This window comes from Dreissena polymorpha, chromosome 14 (genome assembly GCF_020536995.1).
Source record: "Dreissena polymorpha isolate Duluth1 chromosome 14, UMN_Dpol_1.0, whole genome shotgun sequence".
NCBI lineage: Eukaryota > Metazoa > Mollusca > Bivalvia > Myida > Dreissenidae > Dreissena > Dreissena polymorpha.
The window spans coordinates 53,446,442-53,469,075 of record NC_068368.1 but is presented as its reverse complement, the minus strand read 5'-3'; the positions used below and the strand labels follow the sequence as shown (position 1 = coordinate 53,469,075).

The window sequence follows — 22,634 nt, the reverse complement described above, 5'->3', positions numbered from 1 at the left end:
GAAAGTCATAAAATAGATATTTAAACGGGATTAACGTCGTTTATCATTGGGCCTGCCATCATCATCATCATCATCATCATCATCATCATCATCATCATCATCATCATCATCATCATCATCATCACCACCACCACCACCACCACCACCACCACCACCACCATCATCATCATCATCATCATCATCATCATCATCATTATCACCATCGTATAGCCCCAGCAGCCGCAGCATCAACATCATCATCATCATCTTTACCAGCATCGCCATCATCATCTGCAGCAGCTAAAGGAGCATATGTTTTCGCCTTCTGTTTATTAAATCGGTTAACATAACGCCAAATGTACCTTTTACCTTTTTGTAATCAATAATCGTACGTGCTAACTTACCATTTGTGTCAGTTATGTCCGGATCTATGTTATGCTCTTTGATTAGAATACGCAAGATGTCATTGCAACGTCGCTCGCAGACGTAGCTAAGGGCGGTGCGTCCGCAGTCGTCGGTCAAATTGACGTCAGTTCCGTGACGTAGAAGCAGACGAACGGTGTTATCACGCGCACCTTCCTCCTGCAAAATCGACAATGTTTCAAATTCATACAGCTGAAAAATTAATAAAGTAAACTTTTGTTTTCAAATTATATTTAAAACGCATCAAATGGCAACTAACGAACATTTCTTAAGATTGTAAAATTCATGTATCAGCTTTATATTTTTATGTGAAATCAAGTGTTTCATATTTATGAAAAAAAAAAAAAAGAAACCGAAAATAATTGTAATCCGGACCGGATCCACATCTGTTGAAATGTTGTTTTCTTATGTTAAGTTTAATCATATTGCAATAAAATTACTATAACACTGATATACACTCTGCAGAAAACACTTTATTACATACATATAACATTATATTTAGCTTCAATATAATAAATACCATAATAATGATAATACTTCATCATAACTTGTTGTGTTCGAAACGTCGATGTTAAATTGTTGTCATGTTTAAGATTAAATCTATGTTACAAAATTTGCAGGAAGAACGTAACGAAAGGAAGCATGCATAAAATCGTCAAGACTTTCAATAATGACAATATTACAAACAGTCAAGTTTGACAAGCAGACTTTCCAAAATGCACATTTTCTAATTAAGGGCATTCATTAGTCCCCTCCCCCGACACAAAGTAAACCCCCACACCTACCAAATATATGCCCCCTTTAAAGAATGAATTCTTAAAATACTTTCGTATACACATGCGTAAGATTGCCTATTTTATGTAAACACATATATCTTTTAAAAGTAACTTGAATTTAAAAGTAGAAACACATTATTATATTTCTTCTGGTAAGGTATTCCTTGTCGACCCCCTCACCCCTTTCGTAATGAGCCTCGGCACAATTCCCATAAACATTATAATCTGCCATTGAAATGATAGTTGTATTGTTGTTATTCTATAAATAAATTCTGGAATTTGCGATTTTACGAGTTCGTTTTGAGACTGTTTATACTCATTAATTATCACAGTATTATACCTGTATTCCAATAATCGTAGATAGTATATATCTTATACGTCATGATATGTGATATTGTCTTGTTATTCCTGGTACGGGCAATGGCTTTTTCTTAGAATGACGCAAATCAGTAATCGATACCACACAACTGCAGATTCCTTATCTACTAATCTTCGCAAGAAAATTTTCAGAGAACTGAAGAAAATAACTTGTATAAATTGAACTTAAGCCATTTCAATTACCGATCTTATCGACGAAAGTTGTTCTCGGAATTGTATAATGATGTTAAGTTATGTCTATATGTCCGCATCCGTAATCTTTTACTTAATGTCTGAATGCATGTAAAAAAGCAGACAGTCATTTTTTCCACGAAATCAGTCATTAAAGAAAAAATCGTTTTATTTTTGTTATCTTCGTCCCTAAGCGAGTATATTTCTATAGTCAATACTGGAAAATAAACACGTTATGTACACATTAGCAATATAAGTTAACCATTATTATCTGCTGGAAGTGAGATACCAATTAGTGCAACGGACTGACCTTGTACCTAATTGACATTGATGTATGAATGTATTAAAATATAAAGGCTATATATTATTATTTGCACTAACTAAAATGTAGAATTTAACAAAGATAAAAAAAATTTAACCACGCAACAATACTGGAATCCATTAATTATGAAAATATTACCATCGAAATAGCAGAAAAAATACAAAAAATACAAATATGCACATAGCTTCTAACTTCAAAAAAGGCCATTGTTTATCTGCTGCAAGTTTGGTTTATTGACATACAGTGCATACAGTACAAAATCATGCAGGCATATGCAGGAGTAAATATATATATATGCGGTCATCTGAATGACGGAGAAATGCTTTTTGAATTCAAATATCATTAGTAAGGAATACGATTGTAAAATTATGGTATGCTCTCTATCCTTCGAAATGTTACCCGTTACTTTAATGCTTTTTCCATTGAATAGAAACATTTGCAAAGCATTACCAAACTAAAATAACATGCAAAATATAAAATACATTTTAGGTTAATTTGTGCGTAAATTCTCCTGTTAGTACATGCACATATATATTTATCTTCTAATTCATGAATACGTCAAACACACCAGGTCGGAGTTCAATTAGGTTCACGGTAATTCCGTTGCACTAATTGGTATCTCATATCCAAATGATATTAATGGATATCCCATATCTTGATAATTAGTACATGAAGTGTTTTTTTCCCGTACGGTTGACAGAAATGTACTCGTTGAATGTATTAACTGATTTGGGTTTCTATGCTATTATATATTACTACCGTAGAAAAGCAAGGACATTTTTTGCAGTCAGTTCAGTTTCGGACTTGGGTAATTTGTTCGAAATATGTAGGCAATCTGAATCTTAAATTGTCCATGTCAGCCCTACGTATGACATTAAAAACGAAGATTAAATAAATAAGTTTAACAGTTGAAATCAAATAAAAAGTGATCTGAAAATTGAGTGACTTTGTTTTGAATTACGCTACATTTAAAAAAAAAAATAACAAAAGTTGCGCCTTGGCGAGACTGAAACTGTTGGTTTCGTAAAAAAGCTTTTCATTAAGGCAATAGATACAGAGTGAATGAATTATTTTGATTTCTCTGATGTAAATATTATGCATTCGTTTGAAAAGTATATAACTTTCTTTGCAGGTCTCAAGCGGCTTCAGTTGAAACCAAATGCAAAAGTTAACAAGCATAACTCACCATTAGTTGGCTCATTTTGTCCTATATAATTATACGATTACTTTATAAGCCAATTAATTAAATGGAGCGAACAAACAAACTAAACATTCTGCAGATTGATCGTTATCAATAAATGGGTCATATGAACCATCAATTTTCTGCTAATGCACATTAATCCACTTTATGATTGTGTAACGATTACTTTGCAAATAAATCTAGCTAGATTGGTAACGAAGTTTCTGTCAAAAGACACGGCTTTATACAAAAATAATGGCACTCCAGAATCATTATTTAAAGAGAAAGTATAGTTACGACACTCTAGTGAAAAATCCAGCAAGAGGTTAGGAAATATAAAGTATTGCAACAACAGAACACAATTTGCAAACGTTTGGAAAACACTCAGCGCCAAAACAAAAACCTATCAATAGAATGTATTACTCACTTTTGTATAACAACACGCCATAAGGGGTGTTTTTCCATGAAGATCTCTGGAGTTCACGATGTCAACAGATGAAGCCTCGAGGATGAATCGCACAAGGTGATTTTTGCCTTGTCGCACCGCGTCAAATAGTACCCGCGCGTCTGTCGTGACGTCAACTCCGGTTTCGCCATAGCTGAAATATTTGATGCATCGTAATAATGCGTAACTATTCATCCAAACCAGTTTCTCCTATTCTAAAAAAGCTCTAAAAACAGCGATGCTGCTCAAAATGCCGAGACCGTAGAAATTGCATATTATTTAGTCGTAGCCACGCTGAGGCACACCGAGGCAGTTGCCTCGGCTAAAATTTGCAGAGCAATGTTGAGATTACAAGGAAAAAGAGGAAAATAAATGTCAAAGAATAAAATCTATATAAGAAATTAAAGCAATTTAATGGAATTTAGGCACTATGATAATCACAAACAAATATTATCATTGAGTACAATAGGTTCATGTTGAGGCAGATACTTATTTTAATTTAATAACAATTGATGCCGAAATGGCTCGGCAAAATGATTTGGAAAATCCTTATATTAAACCAAGCGTCGCACTGTACACTTCGATGCTATATTCATGGTGGACATCGGAACGTACTGAGCTAGAATCGGGTGTTTTACGGCCATGTCTGAGTCTATTTTGGACCTAGACAAACTTCGGGTTGTTGGCGTTTTCGGCTTTATTGGTATTCTCCTCTTTATGGCCGGCGTCGAGTTAAATCCGGACCGTTTCGGGTGGTAAGAATCTTTGTTTACATTAGAATTTTCAAATTATGATATCCCGCGTATTAAACTTTTTTTATATAAATAAGTTCAAGTTTTTTCTTTTTAATAGTCAATGTAGTTTATGATAGAACTGACAGAAAATGATGACGCAGTGCTAAAACAAAATTTTACACAAGGAAATTGAAACACAATGGCCAAAACTTTACTGATTTAAGTCAAATATTTGTACTCCTCATGATTATCAATATGTCCTTGTGACGCAATCGGTAACGAGTCAGACTCTAGATCCATTGACCACTATTATATTGTCACTGCATTGGTTCGAACCCCAGTAAGTCCGTTTTTTTCCAAATAACTTCCATCAATGATCCTTTTTATATGTGCTAATGATTGAAAACGCTATTGATTTAATGTATTAAAACCTTTTTTTAAAGAGCCCTATGGTGCGTTCAAGCTTTAAATGGTAAAAAATCGTCCATGAATTGTTTCACGGTGAACTTGTCTGAACTAGTATATCAATAATAAATATAAAAAGCACATGCTATTATCCATATACATATTATGGCTTGAATGAAAGAGCTGCGTCTCATTTTTTCTTCTTTTTCTATCTGACTTCAACTGAAATATATGACTATTTTCTGTAGTTAGGGTTGTTACATAATTGTCACTTCAAACACCGTTTATGGTAACAAAATCTAAAATAGACAATAAACTTGTATTTTGTTAACTTTATTGATACTAAACGATCATATGTAGCGTCCACGATTCCGATAATTTAGGTATTGAATGTGGGTTAAATGGCCTTTAAAACGCACCAGAGACGTTCTAGGTATAAAAAAAATTCCGGGTGTAAGGGGGGGGGGGCATGGACCCCCATAGAATGACCTAAGAAACTGCCTCGGCTAAACGCCACTGTTTATTATATTTATCAAAGTTAGCAGTGACATAAAGCATTTATACTATTTTCTCACTCTAAAAAGGAAAATTAAAACGGTACAGCGTAATCGATGAAGCTTAGTTACTCTGGTTTTTATAAGTGTTTTGTAGCCATGCAAAAAAGGTCACGTGATAAATGGCTATCGCTATTGTATATACAATACTTCATAATAAACTAGTCTACAAAATGTTTTGTTGTTTTCAGTAGTGTTTTTTTTTTGGAATGAGCATCTACAAAGTGAAATAAATAAAGGATATCTGTTGGATTCGGTGGAATATCGCTTTTAATTCATGAGTTATCATAGAAAATAATTTGCTTATGATCACGAGTGAATACAAATCAATATTCCACAGAATCCAACAAATTTTCTTTTTACTTTTTGCTTTATTTACCTTGTTTTGACAATTTAAAAGAGTTTAACTGAAGAATTTCGCTGGAATGATGACGTCATTTCGTTAAAAAATGACGTAATTTCACAGTAAAACAGTGATAAATATCGATATTTTTCACAGATATTTTTCACTGTTTGAAACAGTGAAATATACATTTTATTTCAAAGATAATTCCTTTTAAACCACCGGAAAGCATAAAATAATACCTTCTATACACATAGAATTAGGCAAATATCGTGAAAATCGCTGCAAAATTGATGAATTAATGGCTGTTCAAAGATTTGCACCCCGTTTTTGGTGATTTCGAGTGTGATACATTGTTATATATATATTTGATAGTGAATTTTTTTTCCAGAAAAGTTGACTTTTCGTTATAATATGATAATTTATCATTCAAAATGATTTTTTCACTAATTAATATCATAGCCACACGCTAACCACCTTTGATAACAATTATACATCTTCTAACGCATACATTTGATAATCTTCGGTAAATTAAACACTGTCCAAAATCAACGAAACATTTGTCGATTGTGCAGAATTAAGTGTTCTTAGCGATAATCGGGCCAAAACATTTGATTTGTTTCTTCTTCATTGCCGAAGCTTTAGCGTGGGTAAGTCGGCTTAAGTTTTTGTTTCGTTAACCTTTTTTTGCGATTTCTAAATTCAACAATAAGCAGTGATATGCAGAAATCTTCTAAATTTCTATTTAATCAGGCAAACAATAAAAACCAAGACATCATATAACGAAGGATTTTTGCTGTTGATATTATCCACTACTCTTAAAACAGAACACCTAAAAACTCCTATTAACATAACATTATTAAATCTGAAGGCAAGGTGAACTAACAATTTTCCTAGAATTATTCGCAAACCAAACGCTTTCCATAACATTTTTTTCATTATTTCTATAAGCATGTTTTGTTTATTTAAAGTTAACCTAACGAAAATGATGTAATGTAGCGAAAAATGATCGCAAGCTTAATAATTATTCAGTGGACTGGCTAATTATTCATTCGTTGGTTCGTTTGTTTGTCAGTTCGTTCTTTAATGAATTAATTTAATTCAATATTTAATTATTTAAGTTAATTAATTTATATATTATGAAAGAATGTACTCATGTATTTATTTCATTATTTATTTATTGATTTTTATTTGATTTTTATTTTTCTATTTTTTAATCGATTGATAGTTGATTGATTCATTCTTTTATACATTCTTCAATTCATACACTTTTTCCACATTTTGGTGTGCGCTTTTTAGGTGCACGTTCCTCCTGCAGGAAGTATCGATCAATTTTAAACAATAACCTTTCACTAATCTATTTCGCAACATAAACATTGCAACTATTACAATGTTACTGCTCACCCTCTTTCCCGGTGGTGATAGCCGAACATTGAGTTATGAATACTGGCGTTGTGAAGTCGTCTTGCTGGAGGTTTGTCTCTGTGTTCCCTTAAGTCCTTGTATTTATTGTATTTATAGTTTCGGTACATTTTATTTTCAATTAAAACACATACACTTCACTATTGTTCTTACACACAACAGAATTTACGTTTAAAAACACAAAATGCAGGAATATTAAAATAATTAACAGACTTTTTGAATTGATGCTTTTTATGCGTTAAACGCAAATTGAAATTGATCATGCATCCCTTTTCCCTACCAACAACTGTTCCGAGCACAATAAACCAACACGACATAAATACATGGGTTGAACCAAAGTTAAACAGATACTGCAGGCAGATTTTCTCAGAATTAATCCAGGAGAACAACAGAACACAAGCCCTTTCGTGATTTCATTCGACATATTCCTCATTACATTCTCCTTCAAGAACAAATCTGGTTTAAAACATTAACAACACAATTACCAATCTTATCCAGTCGCAATTCACATGATTAGATGGAAAATTCATGTCTATATGTATTGATTAATGGTCTCATTAGACGTTGCTTGACTTTGTGGTCTATTTTACATACACTGGTAATGGCGCCGGAAATCAAATGGAGACCTTCGAATAATTTGTGGTAAATTATTATCTTGTTCAATATGAGAAAACGGGTTATCGATTCGAAAATAGCTGCCATCTGTGTTCCGACATTGAATAATGATGAATGCCAAATTAGAACGCAGCAATTTTTCTTAATTCTCGCTGTTTGAATAGTGTGAGTTCCCAGTAACGTGACATATTATTTATAGTGGAAATTAACCTTTTTTTAAATAGAAACTGATCAAATAAAATGTTTTATCAAATCCAATAAATAGATTTAAATATTTTGTTTATTTCCTTCAACGTTGTTCAAAAGAATAATTTAAGCAACTATCTATTTAATGTTACACAAGAAAGAGCTGGCAAAGTCAGTGTTATGTCCCATGGTCGTTTCCATTTGGACGTTAAGGCGGGTAAAATAAAATAAAGATGCATTCCTGTTTAAAAACAAGAAACCGTCGGAGACGGGTGATGCTCCCCAAAGGTGTTTTTTGTCACAATATTGCACTATATAGTCCGGCAGAAAATGACATATACCCGACATTGAGGTGTATTGTAAAAGTTAAAGTGTTTTTGTTAGTTGACATGTTACTGATGAAGAATCCACATGATGCCGGGCTGGTATCTTTGAGGGTTTTCAGAAATCCAAGATGGCGTCCAAGATGGCCGCCGTTTTCAGCATTGTAATGTATGTGGTTATATAATCATGACTTTATCCATTATTTTGGATCTGTTAAGCCTAAAATAGAACGATGTTATGCTGAATAATGTTTTTGAGGTGAATTAATCAAAATCAAATTCCAGATTATACGCAAGATGGCTGCCAATGGTCGCTTATGCAAATAATTGCAGTTAAATTTCCATTCCAATACATTGAATCGGAATTTCATGCTTTACAAACTGAACTAATTGTATTACTGAATGGAATTTTGAAAAAGATCATTCGATATTATCCACTTAAATCCCTTAAATACATTAATTTTCCTATACATGAAGAGATTACAGACAATGAAACTAAGAAACCTGAATTAACATACAAATGAACTGCATAATACATAATGTTAACATCATGTACACATATTCGTTAAGCACAAACTATTTACACCCGTTTGATTTACATCGGGTAAGCGTGGAATACACAAATAATTTAATTGTAATTCTTAATTATTTTCCTAAAACATTAAATAATAGTTTTCACAAATTATTTCCCTTTGATAAGTGAAAAGTAACGCAATCAGAATGTTCCTCTTCAGACGACATTGATTTTAGCGTGACCATTCAACGCACACCACAATCAGATATGGCCAAGCCGATATAGTATTTCAAGGACCGAAGAAACCACAGATGCCAGTACAAATTGCACAAAAACCTTTTTTGCCATTGAAACTTTTTTGCCAAACTGGTTGTTTGCAAATCATGCAAGCAAACTGACTTTGGATTTCTTCAAGATACACTAACCACAGAGTCATGTCCTGAATATAATATATATAATAAGCGGATGTGTCGAGAGCAGGGGCATCCAGTCAGACCCAAGACAAAGGTAGATTATTTGCAACTTATAGATATAAAACCTTCAGACCCAGATACGATAATGACATATCGACAAAAGGCAAAAGCATTCAAAGTATGGTCAGAACTTCACTGTGTTCACAGGTGATTTACAACTATATAAAGTAGCAGTCGATATTATCTGGGCATACCCTGAGCAGTTGTAGGATGTAGTACTTCGTCTCGGTGGTATGCACTTCATGGGTAATTTTGTGTGGTCAGTGGGAACGCTTATGGCAAATAATGGGTTGGACGAGCTGCTTGAGTCAACATTTGCTGGAGTCTCCAAACTTCTAAATGGAAAGAAATATCCACAGAATGTTCGGGCATTACGAATAGTGACAGAGAAATTGTTGCGCAAGGTATTCACTGAAAATAATTTTCATACATTTAATGATCTATAATTGTATCTTAACAACATAGCATCTGCCAGTTGTACGTCTAAATTGTGGCTTGATTGTTTCATTAAGGAAGCATTTCTTATAGTGATGTCTGTTCGAGCAGAAGGTGATTGGCCGCTTCACTTGACATCGGTTTAGCTCATGTCACCGTATTTTTTTGCCGCTGCATACCCAAACTACGCGAGATACGGCCTCAATTATCTAAGGTCAATGACGAAAATGACTGAAACCGCACACGACAAGTTCTTAAAGGGTGAGCATGTCATGAGATATGTCCCCTTCTGCGCCGCTTTGACTGTTGTTTTTTATCTTTGACCTTGAAGGATGACCTTGACCTTTCACCACTCAAAATGAGCAGCTCCATGAGATACACATGCATGCCAAATATAAAGTTGCTATCTTCAATATTGCAAAAGTTATGGTAAATGTTAAAGTTTGACCAAATCAACAGACCAACAGACAGGCCAAAACAATATGTCCCCCACTATAGTGGTGGGGGACATATAAAGAAAAGCGGGGGAGGATTAACGCAGATGCTAAGGATATAGCAAGTATTCGGAAAAGTTGACAGAAAGTATTGATCCGCTAGCATCCACCCAGTAAAGTGAACGTTGTGACTGGAACAATAGCACCAACGTCTGCTTATGTTGATTCAGAAATATATATTGGTTAAACCAAAAATGATGGACTTTGAAAACTCATAGCCGGACAATTTTGGTCAGTATCTAAAAAAGGTTGAAACCCAGGTTATGTCTAGAAAGCGCATTAAGATTGCAGACACCAAAGTGTATGACATCAATCTGATTGAGATTTATGGGCTTACAAGCTAGGGAATTTGACATCAACCATATATTAAACCATTAATTGGCTCCAGTATCTACTGCTATGTTTACTGAAACAGGGGAACTCAGAATAAAAACAAACACATCGGTGCTTAAGACTGTATTAAAAGTAGAGGTCTTGGCGACATATTATAAGTCAGATCGCATGTTCAGTAATAGATGTATCTGCTGTTATGTATTATTCAATGGCCCTTAGACGAAAAGATACGTGACTATATTGACAACTTTAAGTCTTATATAAGACAACATCTGAATGAATGTGGTGTCTACTAAGTGTTTGCCGATATATGGAGTTCAGCACCAAGAATGTGGGGAGGTCAGGTAAACAAACCAATGTCTCAAGGGTGAACAAACTAACGGAGGGCATGTCATTACCACCACCGAATGTTTTATTTGGTGTCACTTAAAACAAACAACAGCTGATCTCTCTGATTTGTAAAGCTTTATGGACGGATAAAGAATTTCACCTCTTGTGCACTCAAACACAAAAGTCGGTCGTTACAGGAGATCATGATACGCCAACTCAAATATATACAGTTGTCATAATCAATTGAACAGATTTAAAAACAACCAACGAAGAAGCTGACGTTTTTACGATAAGGCAATGGTTGATGCCGTAGAGGCAGAACATAATTGCATTTATGTGATAGCTGATGATACAGACGTGTTTGTTTTGTTATTACATTACTATGTTGTCATGCAGCTTGCATTATTGGTCATCATGGAATAACCAGTGAGAGAAAGATCAGTTATAAACATTCGCAAAATCTCTGAATGGGGCACTGTGGCCTGTTATTTTTGTATCGGTAAGGGAACAGTTTTTGAGATGCTGAACGCGGGCAACTCCATCAGACTGTTAGGCGATATGGCAGCTTGTATGAAAGAAGTTGTGAAGGAAGCGCCCAGATTTGTCTGCTATGGAAAGCCTCAAACAGAGCAAATGTCAAAAATTGTGCACGGACGGACGGATGGACACACGGACGCACGGACGGACGGACAGCCGAAGCGGCGACAATATGCTCTCCCCCCAAAAAAAATTGGGGGAGCATGAAAACGTAGAAATCGGTCACATTTGCCTTTATTGAAATATTGTCATATAAAAAATGTTTTTTTTTATATAAACTGTCCAAAGACCAAAAAAAGTTTAATTGAATTCCGGTCATTAGTTGCTGAGAAATAGCCCGGACAAGAATTGCACTATATGTACAGTTAATGGAAAATTTCAAAGGGACATAACTCTTTGAAAAATCATCCGACCAGAACCAGCTGATAATATGCACATCTCCTCTTGATAGTGAAGCTTCCCATAAAGTTTAATTGAATTCCGGTCATTAGTTGCTGAGAAATAGCCCTGACACAAATTTTGCACGGACGGATACACGGACGCACGGACGGACGGACGGACAGACGAAGCAGCGACTATATGCTCCCCCCCCCCCCCCCAAAAAAAAAATCGGGGAGCATAAAAACGTAGAAATCGGTCACATTTGCCTTTATTGAAATATTGTCATATAGAAAATGTTATTTTTTTTAATAAACTGTCCAAAGGCAAAAACAAGACTAACTTATTATTTAAATAAAAATTTTATCCGCTCGACACTTCCTTCAATGAGAAATATTTGTCTCGCAAGAAAACACCGTTACTAAGCATGCAATTAACCGAACGAACGAGCGGATTGTCGATTATGACAAAACGTTATAACATCGTCATATCAGGGAAACTGGCTCAGCAATGTTTTTAAAGCGCCATGATGATCGAAACGGCTTTGGTAAATGACTATAGGTCAGGTCAAGACATACCTTTTTGTCTTAATAATTGCTTTTAAATGACGGGCACTGTGTAGCGTAATTACGTATCGTTCGTGGAGAACACGCAGTAACAAACAAAGTTCATTTCTGTTTTCATCGAGATTTAATTCTGTTAAATAATTTCTAACACAACGCTTCTTATGTTCATAAAGTACAACGTCAAGAAAGCGTGACTGCTCTACTCGATTGTCAAACTAGGACTCTAGAATTCCTTCTTACAACAAAGCACAGCATTTTATTCCAAGGTACATGACCATAAAATTTAAATATTTCCTATCTCATTCTTGATTGGTTGACTGTACTTTTCCCTTGATCCACTAAACCCCACCCTTGAATAACTCGTGTTTATTGGATGGATGCTCGTGCATCTATCACACGTCACAGAAGAAAAGTGCAATACACAGTTATAACGTTTGACCAATATGTTAGTGATGAACATGTGCAGATAATAACCTTTGGGAACAGGAGACCTCATTTAAATAGCATACTTGATCATACAAACATATGCTCTCTATGGACAGCCTACATTGGTAATATGAAACCTAACACTTCTATAATCGATTATGCAAACCCCGATACACATTCGATACACATTCAATCCGAACTTGTATCGGTATGTATCTTGGGAAATTGGAATTACCCTTATATAATTATCATATCTGAATTATGTATTGGTTTGAAGTAATGTTGACCTACGAGCCAAATTGTTAATCAAGAACTAAGAAAAATCAACAGATGTTCCCGATAATTGAACTACACTGGAGAAATAAAACCATACTTCCATAATCAATTTTTCAAACTTCATCCTAACATTGCATATACATATTATTAAAATATCTTCTTATTAATTTCCATCATAAGAATAAACAATATGAATATACCGTTATGTCACACCTTTAACACATTTGACAAAAGGTTGTAGATCTAGATACGAGCTCGTTCTTTGCAATCCGTATTGTCTTTGTTAAAAGGCTGAGCGTTCTCTCTGGAAAGGACCATGGTGGTGATTAGTGCAAAAACAAGGTAAATTGTCCCATATTTCCCTCACCTGATTTCTAACCCAGGACCTGGAAGAGCAAAATCGTTCTCTCTACCATTTGGTCACTAAGGCATTACAACGTAAGGCTTTATTCAAACGTTGGAGAAGTAATAATGTTGTTTTTTTCTCAAATACTCATGGACAACGGTTAACGATCCTTGCGATTTTGATTGATGTTGATGAACGAAACGTTATTTATTGTTCTTTGTCAGGAGTATTATTTCGCGTTGGAAAATTGTCATTTTTCCAATCGGTGAATATTGTTTCAAACCAGTGTTCGAAACTGTAAGACCCCACGGGAATTAATGTACAACTCTTGAAAAGAACCGATCCCACTGAATTAATTAACAACTCTTGAAAACCGTGAATTTTTTATCAAAAAGCTATAGTTGCTTGGAACACATCGTGAAAGAGTATATTGGTAACATCACTAAGATATTTATATAATATTTATAGCTAAGTCCGATTTGACATGCATGACAAAGTGCGCGATATCGGTAGGATTGTTGAATATACGCCTGTTTGCAATGAGCCGTTCTCTGTTTAAAGGGGGGTTTAATGGATATGCGTAAAGTGTCGTCCCAGCTTAGCCTGTAGAGTCCGCACAGGCTAATCAGGGACGACGCTTACCGCCTAAACTGGATTTTTGCTAAGAAGAGACTTTCTGTAAACAAAACATACTGCTTATATTAGTATTTTTTATACAAAACTTTTATGTTCATGTTGATGTTCAGGTAAAATAAATGTAAAATCTGTAGTTTCCATCGATAGCATTGGTTAACTAATTATTTTTATTGCAAAATATCACGTCTAGGATACAAAACTAAAAAATATGTATGCGGTTAATATATAGGTAAGCGTAAGTGTGTCGTTGAAGTTATAGATGGGATATATATTACAGACGAAATTCATGGCAGATTAAACTTTTATAAGCAATAAATGGTACAATATTTAGATTAATAATCTATTGTTTACAGTAGTCATACATCAAAACAAAGCCATCAACACATTACATGGTAATAGACCACGCACGCACACAAGCGCGTATCATATATTATATAGCAGAAAAAGACGGTTTGCAAGAAATTAAAATACATAAAAATATACTGTATAAATATTTCACATAGATACACATTGATGCATTGTTTTAAAAGCTGTAGATGCATGTACATGTATTTCTCAAGTAAGAGACCGGGATGTAATTAAACAGTTTTCGTTTAACATTTGACCTCCAAATATAACTTGAATGCAGCCATGTGGTTCTTGCATCTGAGACTCCATCTCATATAGATAAACCATTGAGCTCTTTTTAAATCCCTTGAAAATAAGAAACCGGACACGTTTTTTTTCAATGATTACAATAAAGTATTTTGATTTTACATTTGACCTCAAAGCATGAACTTGACCTCGAAGCAAGCCATTTAATGTAATGTAATTTGTTCCTATGTAGTTTAACATGTTAGTTTTTTTCAAATCCTCCAATGCATGAGGGACCGACAAAGATACCCCAGTATATCTCCCTACATGTAAGAATAGATTTGATTTAGAAATAATATTAGAGTTTTTTCACTTATTGTCATTAAACAAAGAAGTGCATGCATAACCACGTATCAGAAATGTCAATAATTGTTAATTGATCAATGAACGGTGAAAGTGTGAAAACTGTTTGTTAAAGTAGACATCCTAATGCAATGCGAACAAGTATTTTTTATAAAACTTAATGTGTCTCGGTCAATTCGATAAAGGATTATAATGTTATACTAAAAATTCCATTTTGAAACTTCAAGACGATATATACAATAATCATTTTTACAAAATGTTTCAACTTAAACGAGATATCCAGAAATTATAGCACAGTTCCCGTTTCCCCTTTAGTACGGAAACGTATATGGTACACCCCAATAATGTGGTCATGTCGGAATAATTTATATCGACTAACTGTGAAATAACATGGTATGTCGACATAGTTTTGTAGCTTTTCCCACCTTAATTTTACTCGTCATAACGACATTAAGTTGAAGTCTCGACGTAAATCTGTCAGGCTTTTCCCGAAAATATGTTTGGTCGACATGATCTAAGTCGACAAATCTACATAATATTTGTCGTCATGCTCTTGTGAAAATGACTTGCCATCATAGTTTTAGTCGACAAGATGAGTTATATTTTTGCGCCATGACACCTTTTTCATATCATGTCGTCATAAAATTTTGACATCATCACATTATTGCAACATTGGTTCATGACTTCCGGGCGTCAAACAGAATTTTAGTTTCTGGTATATTCTTTCGAAACACGCAAGACCTCAGACAGTCCATTTTTACAGTAGGAATGCTTGGTATAAACGTAAAAATAACATACACTGTTTGCAAACAATACATATTTATGTGTTCGTTGGGTTTTATGAGCATTGAGAGAGCTTAAATCTCGATTGATTCATTTAGATATTTCTCCTTAACTAATACTTGTAAAACGTGTGTTTAACGACTCACAACTTTTTTATATTGCAGAGTTGTGTCTTAGTGGTACTGATATATGTTGACTCATCGTTAGCTGTACTTTCAAATCAAGAAAGGGATGCTTGGATTTCGCGTTATCACAAACAGGGCTTTACGCGTCTGGATTTTTGTGGATTCTTGCTTTCCTGCACAACACTGCTCTCAGATTGAGTAACCTGAAACGTATACTGCAAAGGTTAGGGCAAAAAAGACGCAACGCGTCGTCTCCTCTTCCAGACGTTATACGAGCAATTCGTTTAGTATATAAAAGAGGGATGGCTGAATGTGGTTTTAAAACTATATGGAAACTGGTCAACACAATCACAAATGTCAAAGTTACCCAAGAATCAACAAGATGTTATTGAAGGTAATTGATCCTGAGGGTGTTGCTCTTAGGTCTGCACTTCGCCTGCGACGCATAGTCTATACCAATAAAGGCCCTAATTTTACTAAACAAATTGATGGGTATGTTACGCTAACAACTTTTGAAATTGTTATACACGGGGCGGTTGATGGATTTTCCAGATGCATGTTATGGCTGGAGGCATGTTATTCGAATAATGACCATCGAATTATTGCGGGCATCTTTGTTAACTTTGTGAAACGGATTGGTCGCGTTCCACGTCTGGTTCGTGACGATGCAGGGACAGAAAACGTTTAGGTACGGGCTATGCAAATAGCGTTTAGGTTTAATGACAGAGATAGCATGTCTGGAATGAACAATTACATGACTGGGAGATCCACTGGTAATCAAAGCATTGAACGTTTTTGGGTAAATTTTACTGTGTTTTTGAGGAACTATTTTAAGGACATGGTACACAGCGGCTTGCTACGGATTGATGATCCTGTGTATTTAGAATGCTTGAGATTCTGTTTCATACCATTAATACAACATGATCTGAACTATTTTACCCATCTATGGAATTCTCATCGGATTCGGCAGCAAAGACACATGGAAGCACCAAATGGGATACCGACGGTAATGTACTAGCAGCCTGAGGCGTATGGAACCAGAGAATTTTTAATTCGGCTTTCTTGCGAATTGGAAACCATTGATCGTATTCAAGAGAGATACTTTGTAAAGAAACCGCAGTTTGGGTGTAAAGATGACTTCATACCCGTCCTAGAACATGTGTGTGAAATGCAGCGGGAGCAACTGCCAACTCCAAAATCGATTGAAAGTGCGACTTCTTTGTTCTTTGCCTTGACTGAAATATTGGATGGTTACTAATTTCATATGCAAAAATATATGCTTAAAAAAGAAAAGTGGTTATATTTTGCAAATTTAATCTTTAAGTTAGTTCAAGTGAGTTTCGTTTCGAATTTTATTTACAATGTGTCGATGATCAACAAAAAATTGACATTCTTGTTATTGGAATTGATCATGAAGTAGTTAAACGTTGTTTTTTTTCTTTGCTAAAATAAATTCACTAGTATTGTTGTACACATTTAAAGACATTGCAAACTTGGCAAAAACAGATTAATCATGTTCTTCATTTCATTGTTAGATTGCAAAAGAATGAATTAAACGTCACTTATTGTTTGAAAACATGGCGGTCATTTAGTTATGAAATCCTCGTAAATTGTGGTAAGTTCCTTTCAAAATATGGTTCTTTCAAAAGATTTATTAACATTTCATTTCAAACGTCAATATTTTAAACGAAATGACTGTTGTAAATCTTATATTTAATATTTACACGGGCACAAATATATGATATGTTTATTTTGTATTTTCTTACTTGATTTTCTGTTCCTGAAACTCTAGTGTACATGTATATATTACATGTTTGAAATAAATGTTCATTCTGCAATTCGATCTTAATTTTTTTTGAATGGTCAAATGATTCGTTTATGAGGAAATGGAAAATTATTAAAATGTGACACAAAATTGGGCTATTTGTAGATCAATTTCAGGGCTAGTTAATGTGATCGGTCTTTCTTCGTCGTCCGTCAAAATTTTTACTAAAGCGAAATCACCTACTCAGCTGTGTCAATGGCTTCAACCCGGCAAAGAAGGGGCATTGTGTTCGTGAAACACAATGCCCCCTACTTTGCCGGAATGAAGCCATATATTTTACCTCTGACCTTGAAGGATGACCTTGACATTTCACCACTCAAAATGTGCATCTCCATGAGATACGCATGCATGCCAAATATCGAGTTGCTATCTTTAATATTGCAAAATTCGACCCTTTACCTTGAAGGATGACCTTGACCTGTCACCACTCAAAATGTGCAGCTCCATGAGATACACATGCATACAAAATATCTTCAATATTGCAAAAGTTATGGGCAATGTTAAAGTTTTCGGACGGACGGACGAACGGACGGACGGACTGACGGACGAACAGACAGACTGACAGTTCAAAAACTATTTGCCACCCTTCAGGGGCATAAAAAGTTTAAGTTTTCTGACGGACTGACAGACGCCATATATTTGACATTTGACCTTGAAGGATGATCTTGACCTTCACTTTTCACTACTCAAAATGTGCAGCTTCATGAGATACACATGCATGCAAAATATCATGTTGCTATCTTCAATATTGAAATAGTTATGGCCAATGTTAAAGTTTTCGGACGGACGGACAGACGCCATATATTTGACGTTTGATCTTGAAGGATGACCTTGACCTTCACCGTTTGCCACTCAAAATGTTCAGCTTCTTAAGAATCACATGCATGCCAGATATCATGTTGCTATCTTGAATATTGAGAAAGTTATGGCGAATGTTAAAGTTTTCGGACGGACAAACGCCATATATTTGACATTTGACCTTGAAGGATGACATTGACCTTCACTTTTCACCACTAAAATGTGCAGCTCCACGAGATGCACATGTATGACACATATCAAGTTGCTATGTTCAATATTGAAAAAGTAATGGCCATTTAAGTTTTCGGACGGACGGACGCACACACTGACTGACGGACAGTTCAACTGCTATATGCCACCCTACCGGGGGCATAAAAATTTGAATATTTGTTTACGAGCCGGTATAGTTTTATATTAGTTGTGTCTACTTGTGATACACGTACCTAGATTGGTCTATGGTCTGACCCTATATATATTGTTATTGAAAGCGAATTATGCATTTGATTGCCAATTATAAGTTCAGTCATCATTGTAAAACGACAAAAATGCACGGCGAATATAAAAAGTAACGCTTGACTTTAATGGCATTTTATTTTTCTTGCAGTTGATAACATAATAACAATTGCCCTATGTTTCACTAGTGTACATTATTCTGATTGGCTATGGTATATCATTTGACTGGGCTTTAATATTCAATGAAGCGAGCTGCCTCCTCGAAGCGCACGATGAAATCAAGCATCAAGCGTGGGAGTACTTGGATTAATTATGCCACTCGCGACATGTACACAGTCGAAAAGGCTCTTACTAAATTCATGCACGAATTAATCCAAAATTATAGTGTCTCTTTGCCAAACCATTGAAAACATATGCACATGCAGACTGATAATTGTAATTACATGTATAAGGATTGAAACGCTCGTTTCTTCGCGTCATCGATGTAAGTAGGTTAGTTTTGGTATTTAATTTGGCTTAATGCAAATTAGTTCCTCACAAAAAAATGCACATTGTAAACTAGAGACAACTAAACATCTTACATTTAAAGGACCGGAAAGCGCGTTCAAGATAACACTTTAATAGCTGCAGTGATGCATCAAGCAGATACTATAATAGTGAGCATTAAATTACGATTCAATTTCAGATTTAACAAAAGTTGAGCTTCAAATCTTCGCATAAAAGCTGATAATTTAAATTATAAATCTCTAATTCTAAATATCAAATTTAAAAAGATGATTTATAAAACAACATACCAGCTTATGAGTTTCAGTCTGTTCTTCAGTATTTATTCAGAAAAAGTAAGACAAATGAACTAAAGTTAATGACATGTCCTTAAACAACAAAAGCAAGTAACACAAACAAGAGGGCTAAGAGGCCCTGGATCGCTCACCTGAGGGAATGATATAAAAAGAAAGACGAGTTAAACTCGTGTGCAAAGAATTTAGAACATTTATATGACAAAGCTGTCTTCAAGTCAAGGTTAAGGTCTTCCAAAGTATTTAATATAAGCATATATAGACAATAACCCGACCCCCTGGTAGACATGGCCCGACCCCCTGGTAGACATGGCCCGACCCCCTGGTAGACATGGCCCGACCCCCTGGTAGACATAGTCCGACCCCCTGGTAGACATGGTCCGACCCCCTGGTAGACATGGTCCGAGCCCCCTGGTAGACATTGCCCGACCCCCTGGTAGACATGGTCCGACCCCCTGGTAGACATGGCCCGACCCCCTGGTAGACATGGCCCGAGCCCTTGGTAGACATGGTTAGCCGATCCCCTGGTAGACATGGTCCGACCCCCTGGTAGACATGGTTTACCCGACCCCCAGGTAGACATGGCCCGACCCCCTGGTAGACATGGTTTACCCGACCCCCTGGTAGACATGGCCCGACCCCCTGGTAGACATGGTTTACCCGACCCCCTGGTAGACATGGCCCGAACCCCTGGTAGACATGGTTTACCCGACCCCCTGGTAGACATGGCCCGACCCCCTGGAAGTCATGGTTTACCCGACCCCCTGGTAGACATGGCCCGACCCCCTGGTAGACATGGTTTACCCGACCCCCTTGTAGACATGGCCTGACCCCCTGGTAGACATGGTTTACCCGATCCCCCTGGTAGACATGGCCCGACCCCCTGGTAGACATGGTTTACCCGACCCCCTGGTAGACATGGCCCGACCCCCTGGTAGACATGGTTTACCCGACCCCCTGGTAGACATGGCCCGACCCCCTGGTAGACATGGTTTACCCGACCCACTGGTAGACATGGCCCGACCCCCTGGTAGACATGGTTTACCCGACCCCCTGGTAGACATGGCCCGACCCCCTGGTAGACATGGTTTTTAATACTGATTGACCAGAACCATTTTACAACTCAAAAGTGTCAAGGAAACAAAAGTTTTGACCAAAGTTCATGAAGATTGGGCTAAAATTGAAACTTCTAGAGGTTTCACATGTCTGCATTTTAAACAAAAAGAGAAACTGCCCCATCCCCTGGCGGCCAATTACCCCCCCCCCCCCCCCCCCCCGTATCAGTACCAATACCAATATCGAACTTGTCTGAAAAATTAATAATACCAGTTTTCTGACTAAGATTCATAATGATAGGCAAAAAAGAGAAAACTGCCCCTGCCCCTGAAAGCCATATTTCCCCACCGATCTTGACAATTTTCGTACTCGTCCATGATTTAAATAAAACCATCACAAGGTCTTTATTCGTTGACCAAGTGACCTTGTTTTCGACCCAACATGACCAGTTTAGAACTCAGTTGAGGTATGATTTGGACCAATTTCCTGACAAAGTTTCATGAAGATCGGACAAGAAATGCGGTCTCTAGTGCTCACAAGGCAAAGGTTCACAACGGACACAGGTCGATCGAATATCACCATGAGTACTAAAGAGCTTATGTGAGCTAAACACTGGGCAGCCAATTTGTTGACATAGGCATTGAAAGGACCAATATGTATGTATGTATGTATGTATGTATGTATGCATGTATGCATGTATGTATGTATGTATGTATGTATGTATGTATGTATGTATGTATGTATGTATGTCTGTATGTCTGTATGTCTGTATGTCTGTATGTATGTATGTATGTATGTATGTATGTATGTATGTATGTATGTATGTATGTATGTATGTATGTATGTATGTATGTATGTATGTATGTATGTATGTATGTATGTATGTACATATGTGACCATATGCGCATCTTGGCACTTCTATATTTTTAATACAAATTCAATTAGTGGCTGCTGAGTGCAGAAACCTTAAAGATTATACCTTATAGTGCCTATAGCATTAAAGGGCAATAACTCATCGAATCAGAATGATTAACATTGACATGAATAACATTGTTTTGTAGTTTTATTCAAATGTTTTCAGAATTATAGAAATGTTTAAAGCTAAAAAACAACAACATTTTAACGTCAATCATTTGGAGAAAAATATATCATAAACATACAAATATTATTTTCAATAACACATCGAATCAGAATGACGAATCAGAATGATTACATTGACATGAATAACAGTGTTTTGTACTTTCCTTCATAAAGAAGAGCGGTCTCCATAGGATGACATATGCCGCCGAAAAATGCTTTGACAGAAGTTATTAGATTTTTTCGAGACCTAAACGCTGATCTTGAACCTTAACGCGGACCCTTAGTTCAAGGTAAAGGTCAAGTCAAAGTTGTCAAAAATTGTGTGCGTGTGGTAAGGTCTTGTCCATATACACATGCATACCAAATATAAGGGTTACATCTGAAGCGACATAGAAGTTATGAGCATTATTTGAAACCCTAACGCAGATTTTGAAACCCAAACGCGGACCCTAAGTTCAAGGTCAAGGTCAAAGCGGTCAAAATGTGTGTGCGTATGGAAAGACGTTGTACATATACACATGCATACCAACTATGAAGGTTACCTCTGCAGCGACATAGAAGTTATGAGCATTATTTGAAACCCTAACACAGATTTTGAAACCCAAACGCGGACCCTAAGTTCAAGGTCAAGGTCAAAGCGGTCAAAATGTGTGTGCGTATGAAAAGACCTTGTACATATACAAATGCATACCAAATATGAAGGTTACATCTGAAAGTACTGAAGTACGCTCAATAGAACATTTGCGTTAAAAACTGAACTTAAAATGAGCAAAAATAAACA

At 36.0% G+C, this 22,634-nt stretch overlaps 1 protein-coding gene across 2 annotated transcripts in view; it reads right to left on the bottom strand.

Annotated features, from left to right (window-relative positions):
• LOC127858862 (uncharacterized) overlaps positions 1-22,634 on the bottom strand; it is an 84,484-nt gene that overhangs the window by 5,140 nt on the left and 56,710 nt on the right. The window contains exons 2-4 of one of the 2 annotated variants that reach the window (XM_052396200.1): positions 3,657-3,828; positions 3,236-3,256; positions 384-561 (exon numbers count right to left, since the gene is read on the bottom strand). In XM_052396200.1, coding sequence (XP_052252160.1) covers positions 384-561; positions 3,236-3,256; positions 3,657-3,828 — 371 coding nt within the window. The remainder of the gene's footprint in view (positions 1-383; positions 562-3,235; positions 3,257-3,656; positions 3,829-22,634) is intronic. The other variant, XM_052396201.1, reaches the window with a different exon arrangement.